Below are 20,660 nucleotides of genomic sequence, written 5' to 3'. Positions count from 1 at the left end.
AGAAACTAAAAATTTGTAAAAAAAACGTGACTGACAAATCGAATATTTTTTCTTTATTTTATAAAAATCTTGTAAGAATTCGTAATTTTATTTTTAATTGAACATTGTAATTGACAAATTGAATTTATTAACATTTTTTTCATTTATTTCTGAAAAACTAGAATTTTTGTTAGAAAATCGTTTTTAATAGAAAAACAGAAATTACGCAAAGATAGAAAATATCTAAATTTTTTCTATTGATTTCTAAAAAAATGAAATTTTTATTAAAAAATTGTGATTGAGAAATATAAGTAGTCCAAATTTATTGCTTAAAAAAGATAAACAAAATCTTATACAAAAATAATGATTATGAAATGGAAATTACCAAAATTCTTCTCATTAATTTCTAAAAAAAGTTATAATCTCGATAAAAATTAAGATTATAACAATAGAAATTATAGAAATTTATTTTAGGATAAAAAACTTCCAAAAATTCTTAATTTTATTTTTAATTGATAAATGTAATGACAAATTGAATTTATTAACATTTTTTTCTTCATTTCTAAAAATAATGGACCATTTCAATAGAAATGGTGTAAAGTTTTTAAAAATGTTTTAAAATTTTTTGTTTTATTTTCAATTATTTCAAATTATTTCCTTAAAGAAAAAATTTTCTTTAACATTGTGATTAAGAATTAAAAATTATGTAAATTTTTTTTATTGATTTCTAAAAAAAATTTGAAGTTTTGTTTAAAAGTTGTGATTGAGAGATATAAATGGTCCAAATTTATTTCATTTTGAAAAAGAAACAGGATTTTGTAAAAACAATAGTGATTATAAAACAGGAAATTCTTCTCATTAATTTCTAAAAAAAGTTATAATTCTGATAAAAATTAAGATTAAACCAATAGAAATTAAGGAAATTTTTTTACAAAAAAAACTAAAAATTTAAAAAAAAACCTGATTCAAATCGAATATTTTTCATTTAAATCTTTTAAAAATTCTTAATTTTATTTTTAATTTTAGAATTTTTTTGCAGAAAATTTTCGAAATATTCAATTTTGACTTAATTTGTAATTTTTTTTCATTTTCAAACCAATTTTTTTGGAAAAATTTAGTTTTTGAACGATTTAAAAGATTTTTCAAAAATTAAAATTCTTCGATTGTTTTGTTTCTTTTCTACAGAAAACTTCAAAATCTTGAATTTCGACTAAACTCATAAAATTTTTCATTTTCCAACTTCTTAAATTATACGCAAAAAATCAGTTTTCGAACGGTTTTGATAATTTTTGAAAATTTTTTTGTCTTTTTTTCTATAGGAAATTTAAAAATCGTGAAATTCGTCGTAATGTAATTGACAAATTGAATTTATTAACATTTTTCTTCTTTATTACTAAAAAATATTTAGAATTTTGTTAAAAAATTGTAATTGAGAAATATCTAGGTGAAAAAAATCTGAATACGAAATTAAAAATTTTTTCGATAGTTTAAATATTTGTAGTTAAATTAACTAAATTTTTAATAATATGAATTAAAATTATGAAGTAGAATTTACTCTTTTTAATATATGGTTAAAATGACTTTTGTTAATAATAATTTTTTACCAATTTTCTAATATTTTTTATAAATAAAAAAAAACCTGCTTAATTTCGATTTGTCAAACAAAGTTTTTCGTGGAATAAAAATAAAAAAAGTTTGCATGCTTTTAATTTGTCAATAATTTTTGTTACCAAATTCTAATCTTTTTATAAAAAAGTAAAAAATTTTGCATAATTTTTCTTTCTCATTGATTTTTTGTTTCCTAACTTTTCTAATAATTTTTCTTTTCAAATAATTTTAATTTTAAAATTAATGTTTTAAAAATCATTGAATACTTGCAAACAATTTTGTCAAAAAATTTGAGAATAATTGAATTTCTTTCGCAGAATTTTATTATTTATGAAAAAATAATCGATTTCTCGAGAAAAATTTTATTAAAATTTTTAAAAATCCTAATTAAATTCTTTTGAAGAATTTATTGGATTTTTTTTAATTATGGAGTTTCTTTAATAATTTTAATTGAAAACTTTGAAAGTAATTTAATTTTATGAAAAATTTCTTTCGAGTTTTTAAAATAATCGTGTTTCATAATAATTAAAATTAAATATTTAATTATTGAATTTTATTAAAATTTTTAGAAAATAATAAAATTTTTCTGAGAATTCTATTACAATTTTCTAAAATAATTTAATTCATTCAAGGATGTTTTTTTTTAATTAACTTAGTTTTTTGAATAATTTCAATTGAAAATTTTGAAATTAATTGAATTAAACAAAGACTTTTTTCAACTTTTTAAAATAATTTTCAAAATAATTTTTGCGATGAATTTTACTTCGAAAAGATTTCTTGACAAGAATTTAATTCGAAATTTTTAAAAATAATTGAAATTCTGTCAAGAATTTAATTATTTATGAAAAAAATTGAATTCCTGACAAGAATTTGTTTCAAATTTTTGAATATAATAGAAATCTGGCAAAAAAATTCAATTATTTATGAAAAAATTGAATTCTTGACAAGAATTTGTTTCCAATTTTTGAAAATAATTAAAATCCTTCGAAGAATTTTATTATTAATGAAAATAATTTAAATCTTACCAAAAATTTTTATGTTTTATGAAGATAATTGAATTCTTACGAAGAATTTTATTAAAATTTTTGAATATAATTGAAATCCTCCGAAGAATTTTATTTTAATAATGAAAATAATTGAAATCTTCCAAAGAATTACTTATATATATTTTTTATGATGATAATTGAATTTTTAGGAAGAATTGTATTAAAATTTTCAAACATAATTGAAATCCTTTGAAAAATTTGATTATTTATAAAAATAATTGAAACCTTGTAAAGATTTTTATTAAAATTTTTGGAAAATAATATAATTGTTTTGATGAAAATTTAAATTCCTCGTAGGAATATAGTTAAGATTGTATTGAAAATAATTGAATATTTAGAAAGAATTTTATTAAAATTTTAGAAAATAATTGAATTCTTTTGGATTTATGACGAATTAAGAAAAAAATTGAATTCTTTCGTGGAATTTTATTGATAATAAATTTTTTGGCCTCATGACTGTATATGCCTCCTTAAAAAACAATTGAATTGTTTCGAAGGTTTTATCAAAATTTTGTTGAAAATAATTGAATTTTATTAATATTTTAAAAAATAATTGTATTCTTTCGTGAAATTTTATTAAAATTGTATTAAAAATCATTAAATTCCTCCGAATAAAATTAATTGAATTTATCCAAAGAATGTTATTATTACTGATAATAATAATAATTGAATTATTTTAAAAAAATTAATTAGAATTTTTGGAAGTAATTGAATGTTTTAAAAGAATATTATTAAAAATTTGGAAAATAATTGATTTCTTTACAGCATTTCAAAGAATTTTCTTAAAATTTTTTTTAAATAATTGAATTTTTCCCAAGAATGTTATTATTTATGGAAATAATTGAATTCTTCCGTAGAATTGATTTAAAATTTTAAAAAATATAAACAATAATGATTAATTATTTACTTAATAAGTGAATTTTTTAAATTTTAATTATGAAATTATTCAAAAATTTATATTTGAAAATAAAAAATTTTGTAATTTGCATAATAATAATAAATTGAATGCGACTGACTTCAGATGTTGACAAAATGAATAAATGAAAAAAATTGGAATCGGAAGTACAAAAGAAGGAATAAAATAAAGTATAATTGCATAGAGAAATTTGGATTGCTTAAAAACAATATTCTTATTTTTATTTATTTATCACACACCAATATACAAAAATGAACCGTATTAATATCAGATTATAATATACTACTAAATTCAATTATTTTTAATAAAGATAATATCTGAGTATCTTACAAGATTAGAATGATGCTTCAACTTTGAAACAAAATCATCTACAGCATTCTTTCACAGTTGGCACAGAAATTCCTGTAGAAAATAGTTTTCTACGCTCGCTAGCGATTATAAATAATTATTATAATTTACGGAATCTTAAAGACCTAAAAGAGTGTCCACTATTGTTTATAGTTTTGACGGAAAAATAATTCAAGTTTTTGCCTAACTGTATATTATATAGATATGTTCTCTCCATATCAGATTAATTTCAAAACAGAAACATATATATATTTTTTTTCTTTTTTATAAATACATTCTCTCTCTATTTCACTCTCATACACACACACTTTCTCTCTCTTGTTTATAAACAACAAAAACACAATAATTCTTTTTCAAATAAAACTAAATTTTGAGATAATATTTTCCCGTTAATTCCACTGGTTTGAAATTTATATCAAACATGGAGATTTGGCAATAAGGTAATCTCGAATTATGCTATAAATCACCAAGACGAATCAATACTATAGTTTAAAATGCGCCTATCATTTTTATTCCTTAACAATTTTTTTATACATATATATTTAATTAAATATGTCAATTATTGTTTAGTAGCATAATTAATTTCTATAATTTAATATAATTTTTTATTATTTTAATAAAAAAAAACAAGTTCTCTCGTTCTAATGAAAAGAATTGTTTTTCACAATTTTTCTGATAAATTATATTTACTCTTAATAATAATCTTTACATTAATATTTTAGCTCCAGAAACTTGAGAGATTAAATTTAAAAAAAAAACGTTCAATTAAGGTATATAAACCTGAAAAACAGTTCTTAAAAAACAATAAATTTTTATTAATACTTCCATTTTCGACTAATTATTTGAAATATTTGTGTTTTCCCTTTTTGATAAAAGTTTACAAAAAGTCTATTGTTAAATAAATATTTACTTGAATCAAATAATTTTTATTAAAATACTTATAATAATATAAATTTCCATAAAATTTTTCAGACAAAAAAATTTAATTATTTACAAAAATTTTAATAAAATCCTTCCCAAAAATTCAATTATTTCAAAAAATGTAATAAAATTTTTCACATAAATTCAATTATTAAAAAAAAATTTAATTAAATTCCTTTTAAGAATTCAATAATTCAATGATTATAAAAATAATTATTATTTTCATAAATAATAAAATTTTCCAAAAGAATTCAATTATTTAAAAATATTTTTATAAAATTCAATTATTTTCAGAAATAATAAAATTCATTGCAAAATTTGCATTATTTTTAAAACTTTTCAATTATTTCACGGAATTCAATGAAAATTGTATTGAAAATAATTAAATTCTCACAAGGAATTGTAAGAAAATTCTTGAGAATAATTGAATTTTTTTAAAGAATTTCATTAAAATATTAAAAACAATTGAATCTTATTAAGAAATCTTAACGAGATTTTTGGATAACTGTATTAAAAATAATTGAATTTTTAAGAAAAAGTTTTATCAAAACTTTTGATAATATTTGAACTTCTGCGAAAATTTTGATCCTTATTAAAATAATTGATAATTTAATTCTTGCCAAGAATTTTATTAAAATTTTTAAAAATAATTGAATTTCCGCGAACTTTTCATAAGAATTTAATTATTTTTTAAAACTTTAATAAAATTAGTTGCAAAAATTCAATTTTTTTCTTAAATAATAAAATTCTTAGCAGGACTTCAATTTTTTAAAAAAAATTGAATAAAAATTCATTGTAAGAATTCAATTATTTTTTTAATAATTTAAAATAAATTCCTCGAAAAATGGAATTATTTTCACAAATTTTTTTGGAAAAATTCAATTACCTTTCAGAAATAATGAAATTCTTCGCTGAAATTCAAATATTTTCAAAATCTACTATTCTAATAAAATTTCTCAAAAGAATTGAATTATTTTTAAAAAATGTAATAAAAATTTGTTGCAAGAATTGAATTATTTTTTTAAATAGTAAAATTCTTCACAGGATTTCAATTATTTAAAAAAAATGTAATAAATTTCGTAGCAAGAATTTATTTATTTTCGTAAATAGTAAAATTCTTCTCAGAATTTCAATTATTTAACAGAAATGTAATAAAATTCGTTATGAGAATTAAATTTTTTTTATAAATAATAAAATTCTTCACGGCATTTCAATTATTTAAAAGAAATGTAATAAATATCGTTGCAAGTATTCAATTGTTTTCCTAAATAATAAAATTCTTTACAGGATTTCAATTATTTAAAAAAAGTGTAATAAGAATTTGTTTCAACAAATTAATTATTCTTCTAAATAATAAAATTCTTCACAGGATTTAAATTATTTTTATTACAATTTTAAGTAAATTTTGCGAAAAATTGAAATTATTTTCAAAAATTTTATTAAAATTCTTCGAAAGAATTCAATTGAGATTCTACGATGAGTTTTATTTTATTCATGAAAATAATTGAAACTCTGTAAAAAATTTTATTATTATTTATGAAAATAATTGAATTATAGCGAAGATATTTATAAAAAATTTGTAAATAGTTAAATTCCTGTGAAATTTTTATTGTTTAGGAAAATAATTGAATGTTTGCTTAGAATTTTATCGACATTCTTTTTTAAATAATTGAATTCTTTTGAAAAATTTTATTAAAATTTTTCGAAAATAATTGAATTTCTACGAAGAATTTTATTACTTTTGAAAAGAATCGAATTTCTGCAATTATTTGTAACTTCTTCAAAAATTTACTTTTTTTTCCACTACTTTAATAAAAATTCCTGTCTTTTCCCTGAATTCCAAGATTTTCCTGACTTGTGCTAACCCTCTCAGTGTTTACATACCTTAATTTGTAAATTTTTTTTTCCGTTACAATATTCCTTAAAATATATTTAGAATTTTTTTTCTAAATTCTGTTAGCATTTCGAAACACAATTTTATTTTATTTTTTTAACACAATTGCAAAAAATAATAATTTTCATTAGAAAGTTTCGTAGTATTTACCCCCCCTGAATTCTATTTGTTAGGTTCGTTGGTTAAGATTTCGAAAAATAATGAAATAAATATTAGAATAAGATTTGTAATATTTTAAAACGTTACATTGCTTATTTGCGGAATAAAAACGAAGGTGAATTTTCGAAAATATTCATTTGCCTCGAATCATTCCTATTAAAAACATGGAATGTATTATTTTTTTTAGATGCCTTAATAATATATGATTATATCACAAGAAAGATTCAAATGCTCTGTACATATTCTCGGAACATCAAATGCTCTCAAGTATAACTTATTTCGAATTTTTTTTTTAACGACTAATGTATAGTTTACAAAGTTAGATATGTCTCAGGTTCACCTGATATTGTACTTGAATGCGAATTCAAAAGCGCTTCTTGCACTTGGCCGTACGCGCATTTAAATATAATATATATTTATTTAAATACATAGTGCGCGGCTTTTTTTCTTGTTCTTTTTTTCTATAATAATAATCTCTAATACCTTTTTTTTATTTATGTGAATGTGTGTTTTTATTTTTCTCCCCTCTAGAGTCATCATTTCGCATCGACAAAATTCTCAAGGTTTCATTGCTTTTCCCCTAATTATGATATTCGAAGTTTTTGTTTTTTTAAAATTGGCACATAACAAATGGCAAGTTTCGTATTGGCACGACTACTGGAAGATTTGTTTTGGGAAGATTTCGTCGATGTTTGTATAACTTAATTTATTTTAAGATATTCCACATTTATATTTTTTTTTAAGAAAAAAATGCTCGTGCCTCGAAAGACATTTTCATTTTTTTTTCTTTTGCCAATTTATATGTTTAATAAGTACTTAACAATTATTGTACAGATATGACACAACGAATTTGAGAAACATTATTCACAGTATTACACATTCGAGACGAAATTACAGAATTTTCGAAAAATCAGACGCAGTCGCCTAAGAACCGTAAATTCGCGACAACTATTGTCGAGAGTCAAAAAATGAAAAATCGCGGAAAAATTCTGAGTCAGTTGGGTCGAAATTTTTTTATTGATGAGAATCAGTCATCAATCAGTCGAAAATAATTTATTTCTGTATTTTAAAAATTTTTGTCTCTCTTTACTTGACTGACTTTGTAACATCCTCAACTCTCGATGAGATCATTGAAGTGAATTTTAACAAACGAGAAAAAGTAGAGAAATTAAAAGACACTTCTGATATTTAGACCTACGCGTCTATTGATTCGTTTTCGTCTTTGAAGTTCTGATTTGAGTTCCTAATCATATACAGATAATATTTTTGACCAGCCAACCTCAACTACAGGATTTGCGTATACATATTCGCGTGAATACGCACGTGCACCTTTTTCTTTTTTTTTTTTTTTGTTGTGAAAAGTGCACAATTGCACGTGGTCCACTGATAGAGTAAGCTTGTCGTGACGACGCGACGAGCGAAGGTTCAATTATAGGGCCAGGAATGTCTGATTGACGTGACCACGTTGGAGGTAGGCGGATCATCTGGGCGTCACTTTTTCATGTCATTCATTAATGATCCGTCCTTATTTTTATTTGCATCTAGACTCGATTGCTGACTGCTGGTTACGCCACTGCCATTTCCTGGATACATTTTCTCCATATGATTTAGAGATTCGCTCAGGAACTTCTGCAAAAGGAAAAATTTAATTAATAATCTGGTTTGAAAAAATATTTAAAACATTTTAAAGATTCTGAACCCGAAAATCAAAATAATTGAACTTCTTCAAATATTTTAAATTTTATTTATTTATTTCTAAAATATTTTAACCATTTTAAAGATTCTGAACCCGAAAATCAAAATAATTGAATTTCTTCAACCACTTGGAACCTATTTTAATAGAACTTATTTATACAGAGTGATACCGGTCACATGTATGTGAAAATTCCGCGAAAGAAAAACACCACTGCACAAGTTGAGAACCCTTCTTTTTGAAGGTCTCAACTTCGTGAAAATGTGGTATCTTCCCTTGGGTTGACTTTTTCGACATCGACATGTAGAAAAAATTAGTCTAGCTGGGTCTTACAAGTCGATTTCCCTGACCGCGCGCCTATCTCTGCCTTTTCTATCTCTGTCTCTCTCTACTCTACGTTTCCGTTTTTCCTCTTTCGCATTCCTCCCCAGCAAAGATTCAAAGGGCCCAGCAACCACTATATATATATATATATATATATATACTTCGAGTTAAAATTCGTTTTAACAATTTTGAAATTAACAGCATATATTGTAATAATGATTTGATAATCATTGGTACTTATACTTATATTGTTTTACTAAGAATTAGTTTAACAATATCTGACTGATTAAGTATAAATATTATTATTCACATTATTATAATTATTGTTACATTAGTGTTGTTATTATTAATACTGTTAATATTATCAACACTATTAGGTTTTATTGAATTGCTGTTCATTTTTTAACAATTTAATGTTAATTATTTTTCCTTGAAGAAATAATTCTTTCAATGTTTAAAAATAATAATTTTATTATTAATACGTTTATATTGTCTTGAGTATTAATTTTGATTATTGTTTAATTGTTTAATTAATAAATAAATTAGTATTAATTAAATAATTAATAAATCAATAACAAATTAAATAAAGAGATAAATATATTCTTTTATTTATAATATAATTAAACAACGTTATGCAAATTATATGCATTATTATGTCTGAATTAGGGTAAAATTAATGTAAAATTAGATTTTAAGTTTAATTAAGTTTATTTTATATTTTAATATTAATTTTAGTTATTTGTAAGCTGACTAGCAAGTTCGTCTCTTGTTATCCCTCTTACATGTATAAAAAATCTTCCCCTTCCGAGAGGCAGATTTTTTATGCATAGAGTTATTGGGTATAAAAGGCGACGAAAATGCCCAGTCAGGGAGTCACTTCGCCGCCAACCCTTGTAACGGAACTACTTCCGTAGTCTCCTCCCAAATAAAACCCTAAATAAAATTTTAAAAGTTCAACTTAACAGTTGTCTCTTTTCTTTTACCTACACTACTCTACGCAAGTCCCCAGTACATCTTACCGTACACACTGGCCTTGGCATTACGGGATTTATTTCCTGACTTTGCCGGCGCGTGAGACGGTACTTTCGTACTCCCTGCACCACATACTCAACTTACACACTATCATACACATATTTGTACATCTTACCGTGCACACTGGCCTTGGCATTACGGGATTTATTTCCTGACTTTGCCGGCGCGTGAGACGGTACTTTCGTACTCCATTCACCACCTACTCAACTTACACACTATCATACACCTATTTGTACATCTTACCGTACACACTGGCCTTGGCATTACGGGATTCATTTCCTGACTTTGCCGGCGCGTGAGTCGGTATTTTCGTACTTAAACCCTTACACCCACAAACGTTTAAACCCCAATCTAACACCGCACTGATCGTAGCCATACGGGAATTAATTTTCCTTGCTTGTCTCTATGCGTGAGGTGGACGAAAGGGACGACCGTTTTTGGGGTTAATGGGTCTGACGTCATAGAGAGTTTGCCACTTTGACAGAGTCGGGCGGGATTTGTTTCCTGTTTCTGTGCACTGGGCGAGAGGCAGAATCTCATGGCGACAGTAGTATGATACTTGTGTAAACTATACTTTCACTACAGTACACAACTTTATTTGTAAACTTTTCCTGAATTTTATGATTAATAACAATTAATTATTAACTTTCAGACTTTGCTTAAATTTGAACTTCTCTCATAAGTGAACCATTAACCAAGCATCTAATTACAAATTTATTAATTAATTATTTGTAATTGCACATTTTCAAACACCAGACATGTAAACAAACCATCCTAACCTTTAAGTTTGTTTACGTTCGTGTGTTTAAATTCCTCCTCGATTCGACGCTAGCTAAGCTAACCTCAAATTTGGTCTGCTTCTGAGCATTTAAATCTCCTCAAGGCATCCTCGCCAATCTCGATAGTACCCCGTCGACTATCGATTATCGATTATCGACTATCGATTATCGAACATCGAGATATCGATATATTGCTGACGTCACGGTTTAACGCCGGCTACGGAGAAGCTGCCTTCCCCTAAGGCCCAGCTACTCTGACGTCACTGTCGCACTACGAAGGTGCTACATAAGTATCGAACGCCGAGGCGTTATTCATTTTCTCCCGATACGAAATATCAATCCGTTCTTTGCCCGGTCCCTTCCCTTCACACGGTGACCGGTAACAAGAGTTGTGACAAAAAATTAATTTTTTTCCCTGATTTCCAGACAAAATTTTGACTTTTTCCCTGACCCTACAAAATATTCTGATTCACTCTAAAAATTATTAAATACTCGAAAAAATGTTTTACTATTATTTGCGAATTTCTCTAATTGTCAAATTATTCAAAATTAAAAAAATTTTTAAAAAAACAATTATTCGAAACATTAATAAGTTTTTTTAAAAATAAATATTTAATCACTATTACTTTTCCATAGGAATTTTAAGATTTTAATAGAATTCTTGACAAAAGTTCAATTATTTTCAAAAATTTCCTTCAATTCAATTATTATTTTCAATATCTACTATTTTGAATTTTAATAAAAAATTCCCTTAAAGAATTAAATCATTAAAACAAATGTATATAAATATTTATAAACATTCAATTATTTAAAACACAATCATAAAACATTATCATAAAACTTTTCCTAAAAAGTCAATTATTAAATAGATTTTTATAAAATTTTTCGGAAATATTCAATTATTTTTATAAATAATAAACATATTCTCAGAAAGACAATTATTTTCAAAAATAATAAAATTCTTTTTAGGAATTCAATTATTTTCATAAGTATAATAATACTCATTGCAGAATTTCAATTATTTTTAATATCATTTGAAAGAAATTTTTTTTTAAAAATGCGATTATTCTTAAAAATTTAATACTTAGTTTTGTCAGTACATTTTTCATTAAAATTCTTGAAAAAAAATAAATTATTTTCAAAAATTTTAATAAAATTCTTTGTAACAATTTAATTATTTTTTTAAAATTTGAATAAAATTCATCGTAGAAATTTAATTAATTTCAAAAATTTGCATAAAGTCAATTATTTGTAATATCTAGGAACTGTTTCAATAAAAGCTTTTTAAGAGATATAATTTCATTTTTAAATTTCATTTTTAAATTCATAAGCAGTTAATTTTAAGAAACAGGTATTCAATTATTTAAAACACAATTTTCATAAAATTTTTCAAAAAAAAAAATGAAATTATTTAGAAAATTTTACATAAAATCCTTCGCAAGAATTCAATTATTTTCATAAATATTAAATTCTTTATTGGATTTCAATTATTAAAAAAAAATAATAAAATTCGTTGCAAAAATCAATTATTTTCAACTTTCATAAGTAATTAAATTCTTCGCTAAAATTTAAATATTTTCAAAATCTACTATTTTAATAAAATTTCTCAAAAAAATTTAATTATTTAAAAAAAATGTTATAAAATTCTTTGCATAAATCAATGATATTCATAAATAATAAAATTCTTTACAGGAATTTAATTATTTAAAAAAATGTAATAAAAAATCGTTGCAAGACTTCTAAAATTTTGAAAATTCTACGAGAATTAAATTATTTAAATACAAAAATAAACAATTTATTGAATAATTGAATGTTTCTTTAAATTTAATACTCATAAACAATTTTATTAAGAAATTTTTAAATAATTGAATTTATGTTATGAATTATATTAAAGTTTTCAAAAATAATTCAATTCCTGTGAAAAATTCGCTGAAATTCAATTATTTTCAAGAATTTTAATTAAAGTCCTTGTATAAATTAAAAATAACAAAATTCTTTACAAATCTTCAATTACTTTTAGAAATTTAAAAAAAATTTCTCATGAATTTAAAATATTTTCATTAAATACTAAAAATCTTTGCAGAAATTCAATTATTTTCAAAAATTTTAATAAAATTCTTGTCAATAATTCAGTTATCAATTATTTTTACAAATATCAAAATTTTTGAAGAAATTCAAATATTTTCGAAAGTTTTTGATAAAACTCTTTCTTATAAATTCAATTATTTTTAATACAATTTTCCAAAAATCTCAAAAACATTTCTCGATAAAATTTAATTGTTTTGAAAATTTTAATGAAATTCTTCAAAAGAATTCAATTATTCTTAAGAATTTTGTTATAATTCCTTATAAGAATTAAATTATTTTCAATACAATTTTAATTGAATTTCATGAAATAATTAAAAATTTTTGAAAATAATTGAAATTTGACAATGAATTTTATTCTTTCTGAAAATAATTGAATTTTCGGGAAGAATCTTATAAAAATATTTTTAAATAGGTAATAGAATTCTAATGAAAAGTTATATTATTTGTAAAAATAATTGAATTCTTGCAAAAAATGTTATATTGCTTAAAATTTTACATAATTTATGATAATAATTAAAGTTTTTCGAGGAATATTAAACTTACATTTAAAATAATTCAATTTTTATATAGAATTTTATTTAAACTTTTGAAAGTAATTGAAATTTTTAGAGAAGTTTTATTAAAATTGTAGTTAAAATAATTAAAGTTTTGCAAAGAATTTTATTATTTGCGAAAATAATTAAATGTCTGCGTAGAATTTTATTACAATTTTTATTTAAATAATTGATTTCTTTTGGGAAATTTTATTAAATTAGTAGATATTGAAAATTCGATTATGAGGCAAATAAAAACTACGACAAAATTCATTTTTAGTATTTTAACAAAAATCCCTGACGTTTTTCTGATTTCCCTGACCTGTGGCAACACTGTTATATATCTCCCTTTTTTTCAAAAAGAATTATTTTTTCTCTCACTATATCAGCAGAATATTTTCAAAATTACAAGACGCAACCAGTTGTGCCGTATAGGAAAATCGAAAAACAAAATATGCGGTGTTTCCAATGCAAAAAAAACACTCGCCATTCAAGAAATAGCAATCTGCAATCTAACAGCAAATAACTATTAGTTTTTGTTTGTAAACACAGAAACTAGTTTTCCACGTTGGATTCATTACGGAATGTGCAACTTATTTCTTAAAAAAAAGACGAGAACATTAAATTATGCCCTGTGTATGGAGAATCTCCTATTTACTCCATTCACTTGATAATATATAACAGAATCAAAGTTATTTAAATTCTTTAATGCTTCCTCCATCTCTTTCACTATCGTTAGCTTCTTCATTTCCAAAAGTATGCGAGATCAAAGCTTTGCAACTTCGTTTAATTTTTAAATGAAAAACTATTTAAACATGAAATTAATTATTCAGAATGTAATTTTTACCTGTATCGCTGTGAGGACAGCAACAATTGCAGGACTTCCAAATCCATGTGATATAAGAGAAAAATGTGTGAGATGTCTCTGTATACTTGGATCAAGAATATGTTGTGGCCGTGTATTACACAAGGGTGATCGGTCTTGATTCAGAAGGTCCATCACCTCTTTGATGATTTGCCTAAAGCAAATTAATAATTCAAATTAATAATGCAATATAGCGTACAAATTATAATATTAAACATTCACAAGGCTCGAACAAGTGAAATTATTTAAAAATACGGACTTTACGGACCAAAAATAAAAAATTAGGGACCATTTACGGACCAATAATTACTGACAAAAATATAATCAGTCCGAGTCAAATAAGAGAACGTTTTACTAAAAACTAGAAATTTAATTTTTCATAACTATATAACATGAAGATATCTTTCTTCGTGTTTTATAATAAATCCAGATGGCAAATTGATAAAATCATTATATTTTGTTACTGCAACTTCTTCAAAATTATTTTCAACATTTCAATTCAATTATTATTTTCTAGAATTTTTAACTCAAATTTTTCTCTAAATCAAATATTTTTAATAATTTTCGAAAAACTTCCTTGATAATTTTCAAATTCATTTGTTTACAATTCAATTTTACGAAATTTCAATTATTCGAAAATTCTTCAATTAAATATATATTAGAAAATAACAACTTCCAAAAATTTCAAAAAAAATTCAATTAAATCTTTTGAAAAAAATTAATTTCACAGAATCGTTAGTTAAAATTTTAATTTGAAACCTTTTTAGAATTCAATTATTTCTAAAAATTCATGCTATAATGCTTTTTAATATTCAATTACTATCTATAAAATTTTAACTGAAATTAATTTTTAAATCAAATTTTATTAGAAAATTCAACTAGAATTCCATTATTTAAATACAAAAATTAATAACTTATTGAATAATTGAATGTTTTATTAAATTGAATTCTCATAAAGAATTTTATCAACAAATTTGTAAATAACTCAATTCTTTTGACAAATTGTAATAAAATTTTTAAGAATAATTACATTTTTCGAGAAATTCTATTAAAATTGAATTTAAAATAATTTAAATTCTGTGATGAGTTTTATTATTTATGAAAATAATGAAATTACTGGGGAAGAAATTTGTAAAAAAAATTGTAAATCATTGAATTCCTTGTAAAATTTTAATTATTTTATGAATATAATAAAATGTTTGCGCAGAATTTCATTACAATTTTTTTAAATAATTGAATTCTTTTGAAAAATTTTATTAAAATATAATAGGTATTGAAAATTATTGAATTCAGGAAAATTTTTGAAAATAATTGAAATTTTTGCCGAGAATTTTATCAAAATTTTTAAAAATAATTGAATTAATGCGAAGAATTTTATGGAAATTTTTAAAAATAATTGAAATTCTGTAAAGCATTTTGATTATTTTTAAAAATAATTCAATTCTTACGAAGAACTTTATTAATTTTTTTAAATCATTGAATTCTAGCGAAGAATTTTATAAAAATCATTTTAAATAATTGATTTTTTTCGAAAAATTTTATGAAAATTGTATTTGCAAATAATTCAATTCCTGCGAAAATTTTATTATTTACGAAAATAATTGAATCTCTGTAAAAATTTTAATTTATTTCTTTTATTTTTTTTATTTTATATTATTTATGAAAATAATTGAATTATTGCGTAAAAATTTAAAAAAAAATTTGCAAATCATTAAATTCTTGCACAGATTTTATCAGATAATTTGATAATAATTGAATTTCTTCGAAGAATTTTATTATTTATGAAAAGAATTGAATTTGGAATGAATTTTATTAAATTTTTTCATAATCTTAATTAAATTCTTTGGAAGAATTTCATTGAATTTTTTTAAAATACTGGAATTTCTTTAATAATTTTAATTGAAAGTTTTCAAAGTAATTGAATTTTATTTGAACAATTTCTTTCAAATTTTTATAATAATTCTCTTTCTTAATAATTGAAATTAAACATTTAATTCTTGAATTTTATTAAAATTTTTAGAAAAAAATTGAATTCTTTTGAAAAATTTCTGTAATTTATTGAATATAATCGAATTTGTTAAAATTGCATTGAAAATAATTGAATGCCTGAGAAGAATTTTATTATTTATGAAAAATAATTTAATTCTTGTGATGAATTTTACTATTTATAAAAACAATTGAATTGTTTCGAAGGATTTATTAAAATTTTAGAAAATAATTGGATTCTTTCGAAAAATGTTATTAAGAATTTTTTTAAAAATTGAATTCTTTCATGAAATGTTATTAAAGTTGTATTAAAAATAATTGAATTTTTGCAAAGAATTTTATTACTTTTGAAAATAATTGAATTTTTGCAATTATTTGTAACTTCTCAAGAGTTCTTCAAATTATATCGTTAAATTTGCGAACTTTTCTTGATTTTTCAATGAAATTACAAACTTTACGGATCTTTTTTTTTTAAACTGACTTTTACGGACTTTTGAAGCAAAATTAATTCACGGACTTTTACTGGATATTGCAGTAAACATAAAGGTAAACTATACAAATTATATTTAATTAATTAAAAATTTGTTAATTGCTGTTGCTTTAATTTGAACATTAAATTCGTATTTTTTATTTTCGGTATAAGATATAAGACAATGTTAGTATTTATTGATAGTGTATTTTAATAAAATTAAAGGATAAAAACTAATAGAGACATAATTTTTTGAAAATTTGGTTAAATATTTACTTGGTGGCATGAAGAAGTTCTTTTCTCCTATAAGAATCCTGTGGTTCGCAATGCTGTCGACTAAGGTATTCGGCAACTTGCTTCGCTGGAAATTCCGTTTCACAAACATATCCAAAGTCTCTGGCTAGGTGAATAGCCTCTCCTGTAACCAAAAATTAATAATTAACTTTTAATATTTTTTAAACTCTTATTATGTATTTACGTATGTTTCTAAACATTCAAATAATTTCCTCAAGTTTCATTAAGATTAAAGGATCACTTGAAGGTATAGAACACTTACTTTCTAAATTATATAGTAACTTTTTTTTAGTTACTGTTTTAATTTCAGGCTAGATTGACAGATAGTTCATTTACATTTTTTGTAAAACATTTTAGTGTGTAGAATGTATTTAGTACTAATCAGAATACTCTAATAATTATATAATATTTGTTGGATTGAAATCTTAATAAATACTTGGTGAAATTTCAATACACTTTACTTTTAAAGCTTTAATTTTACATACGCCCCTGATTGTTTAGGTCAGGTTTATGAGTAATGTGTTTTTATTTTGTGGGAGTAGATAATGCTGCACGCCGAATGATTTTGGTCTGTAAATTCTGAACATATAATTGAGCACATCCTTAAAATAACAATTATTATAAAAATTGAATTTTGTTGTTTTATTTCACTTCTGTTATGAAAGGAGACGAAAAACCAAATGGTATCTATTTATTCGATGTGAATTACTATAGTGTAGACATAACTTCTATAAGTATTTAACTCTCGGCAGCGTTGTTTCAGTGAACTGTGATGTGCTTCTATAGAGTTACGATTAAATTATTCTTTTTAAAATTATAAATCGTAACACTTTCAAAATAAAACGAATAGTAATCGTTGATCTTTCAAGAATGACAAATTTGGACTTTTCAAGGTATGAAAATAACTAAATTATTGTTAGATTTAAATGCAGATTTTATATTATTGTACTCAAAAAGTACTAGTATATTTATATCCAAGTACTGTATATAATAATAGTACTCATTAATAAACATGATTTTCAATAAAATATTATTTATAATACAATATTTATAATTATGGTTAACATAATAATATATAATGACGTTTTTTTTCTTTTTCGAGACATCAACTATTTAATTAATAAAAATTGAAATAATTTATTATCTTTCTATAATTCGAATTCACTTTCAGAAAAAAGTTTGCATCCCAATTCTTTTGAAGCAAATAAGCCGTGTCTATTTAAACTTGGTACAACACAACAATCTACATCATTTTTCCAAAGAAAGCGTACAGTAAATACAAGTATCCTTAAAAATACCAAAGCGATTGAAACAACAAGTATCATGAATATTAAGGGTGGAACAAAATTACATAGATTTCAACCCGTCGTAGACTTTGAATATGTTGCGCAAAATAACAAATTCCATTCTACTAGGAAAGTCAACAAATTTCATTGCATAACTTTAATGAAGCTATACATTAATAAATCATTCGAGGAACTGAGATTTGAGGATTACAGCATGGACGGAAACTCAAAAAAGAACGGTATTTTTCAAAATTATATTGCACATAGGTTAAGTCCGAGGGAGATGAGCATAGTTTTTTTTAAAGTACTGTAAAAATTATAAAAAAACAAATTCTGTTCAAACTTTTATTGCAATAATTAAATATTGAACACTTAACTTTAAAATAATGAAAAATGAATCCAATCTTCAATCAATGTCGTTTGATTGTAACTTTTGCCTCATCCTACAAATAGATCTCCATCTCTGTTGTCAATTAGATCAATTATTTTGTTCTCGGACATTTTTAATTTGCTTTTCTTTAATATTTCTTAAGTATCTTAATATTAACATAAAAAATTTTAAATATAAGTCATTAATGGTCATCTCACATGTTTTTGAGACATTAAAACGTTCCACATTAAAACGCATGAAACACACTTATTGTGTTCTCAAACATCAAATGCACATGGAATAAAAATCACATCTTATAAAACACTATTTAAATGCACTTTATTTAAAATTTTTTCGACAGGGTATCGGTTTTCCTCGCCACTAAATTCTCTTGAAACATATAAACCAAGTGGATTCAAATTTAATTCATCACAACTACCCATATCATTTGGTCAAACAAACACTACAGCAAGTACGAGTTTCCTTGATAATTCGAAAGCGTTTCAATCAGCAAGTACCATGAATGTTAAGCCTGGAACTAGTTTAGAACTACAACCAAGAAAAAAAGGTATTTTTTAAAATTTATATTGCTCCAGTACATAATTTCTATTCTATCATTTGTTTTTACTTTGAATTTTTTAAATTTTAATTTAACAAAAAAAAAAGAAATCTTTACTTTAATTACTTTATACTCGAATGAAAAATGTATATAATTATTTAACAGATGAAAAAACAGGAAGTTTTGATTTCCGGTCCCAGAAAATTAAATTTCAAAACACAAATTCATCAGGAAACAGTCTGACCTCGTCTTTACAACAAACTGATCCAGTGCAGCAAATATTGACAGAATTATCAGTGAAATTAAATAATTTTGAGGGAATTTTAACTAGTGCTTTGGGACGAATTGACACAATGGAAAATGATGTAAAACAAATCAAAACTTACGTTTCATTAGTAAACAAACGACTATCTTATCAAGATGATAAAAAACTCTTGAGCAAAATTGATGAAATTGAAGATCGCATGAGACGAGAATCAAATGTAATTTTATTCGGCTTGCCTGAAGCAGATAGTGTTTTAACATTTAAGGAGAAATATAATTGTGATCGCGATAAAATAATCGCTATATTAAATACTTTACTGCCTGATAATGTACCTAAAATAGAAACTGTTCAACGTTTTGGAAAACAATCCGAGATGGCTCCACAATGTCGACCATTGCGTGTAACGTTTGTTGACAAGCAATCTGTCAAAGATGTCACTGCTGCCTTCAAAAAACTAAAGATGCAGCAGGAACAACTTCCAGAGAATATACCAGATTCTCTATCTATAAGTTGGGATAAAACTCGGATACAATTGAAAGAGTACAAAAAGGTGCGAATGGAATTGGACAGGCGTTTGGCAAATGGAGAAGAGGGAATCTGCATCAATTACAAAAATGGCAATCCTGTCATTGTTCCTCAACGTCTCTAAAAAGAATAGATTTTTTAAAATAAATATTTTATTTTTCTACTCACTTATTGTACGTTATATATTCGAGTCTGTCTATTTTTAAGGTTTGGTGAAACTTTATTTTAATACTTAGTAAAATATAAAATACTTAATAAAATAAATAATCTAAATCTGCAGAAAATCAGAAAAAAAGTTACTGGAAAACTTGCTAGACTTTTTCGCAAATTCTTAATTGCAAAAAAATCTATCTACTGAAGAAGAAGAAGAAGAAGAAGAAGAAGAGTTTCTTTTGAAGAATTGTGTGCTTATCAAAATGTAGATTATCGCTCGAAAAATAATTCCGGAAATCAGTTTTAACGAGTAGTGAATTGAGAGAGGGTGTCCCAATTTAGATAATTCGCAAACTGCAGGTGCCTCGCGCCTAAGGAGGCTCAAGGTAAAAGGGAAAACCCCCGGGTGGCGTTTATCATGATAATAGAACTCAGCGGGTGTACTTCCTTCAACCTGTGGAGTTACATGAACCCTTTCTCTCAAAAGTGAGAGGAAAGTATTTCATAGAAAAAGAGAAAGAAGTGAATAAAGAAGACCAAAATCAGAAAGTAGAAATAATCAGGGTTA

At 23.6% G+C, this 20,660-nt stretch overlaps 2 protein-coding genes across 7 annotated transcripts in view; one reads left to right on the top strand and one right to left on the bottom strand.

Moving 5' to 3' along the window:
• Positions 1–7,355: 7,355 nt before the first annotated feature.
• Positions 7,356–20,660, bottom strand: part of LOC122498634 (transcription factor AP-2-epsilon) — a 376,673-nt gene continuing 363,368 nt past the window's right edge. For all 6 annotated transcript variants that reach the window (XM_043606457.1, XM_043606459.1, XM_043606458.1 and 3 more), the window contains 3 exons: positions 16,917–17,058; positions 14,168–14,339; positions 7,356–8,500 (listed from right to left, as the gene is read on the bottom strand). In XM_043606457.1, the coding sequence (XP_043462392.1) occupies positions 8,363–8,500; positions 14,168–14,339; positions 16,917–17,058 (452 nt within the window). In that variant the 3' untranslated portion in view covers positions 7,356–8,362. The remainder of the gene's footprint in view (positions 8,501–14,167; positions 14,340–16,916; positions 17,059–20,660) is intronic.
• On the top strand, positions 17,211–20,221 carry LOC122498636. Its single transcript, XM_043606461.1, has 4 exons — positions 17,211–17,827; positions 18,106–18,459; positions 18,952–19,158; positions 19,315–20,221. The coding sequence occupies exons 2-4, from the start codon at positions 18,258–18,260 to the stop codon at positions 20,061–20,063; spliced, it is 1,158 nt and encodes a 385-aa protein (XP_043462396.1). The 5' UTR covers positions 17,211–17,827; positions 18,106–18,257; the 3' UTR covers positions 20,064–20,221.

The sequence above is a fragment of the Leptopilina heterotoma genome, unplaced genomic scaffold (assembly GCF_015476425.1).
Source record: "Leptopilina heterotoma isolate Lh14 unplaced genomic scaffold, ASM1547642v1 Lhet_156, whole genome shotgun sequence".
NCBI classification, from domain to species: Eukaryota; Metazoa; Arthropoda; class Insecta; order Hymenoptera; family Figitidae; genus Leptopilina; species Leptopilina heterotoma.
The sequence above is the reverse complement of the archived record's forward strand: the minus strand, read 5'-3'. Positions and strand labels throughout refer to the sequence as shown.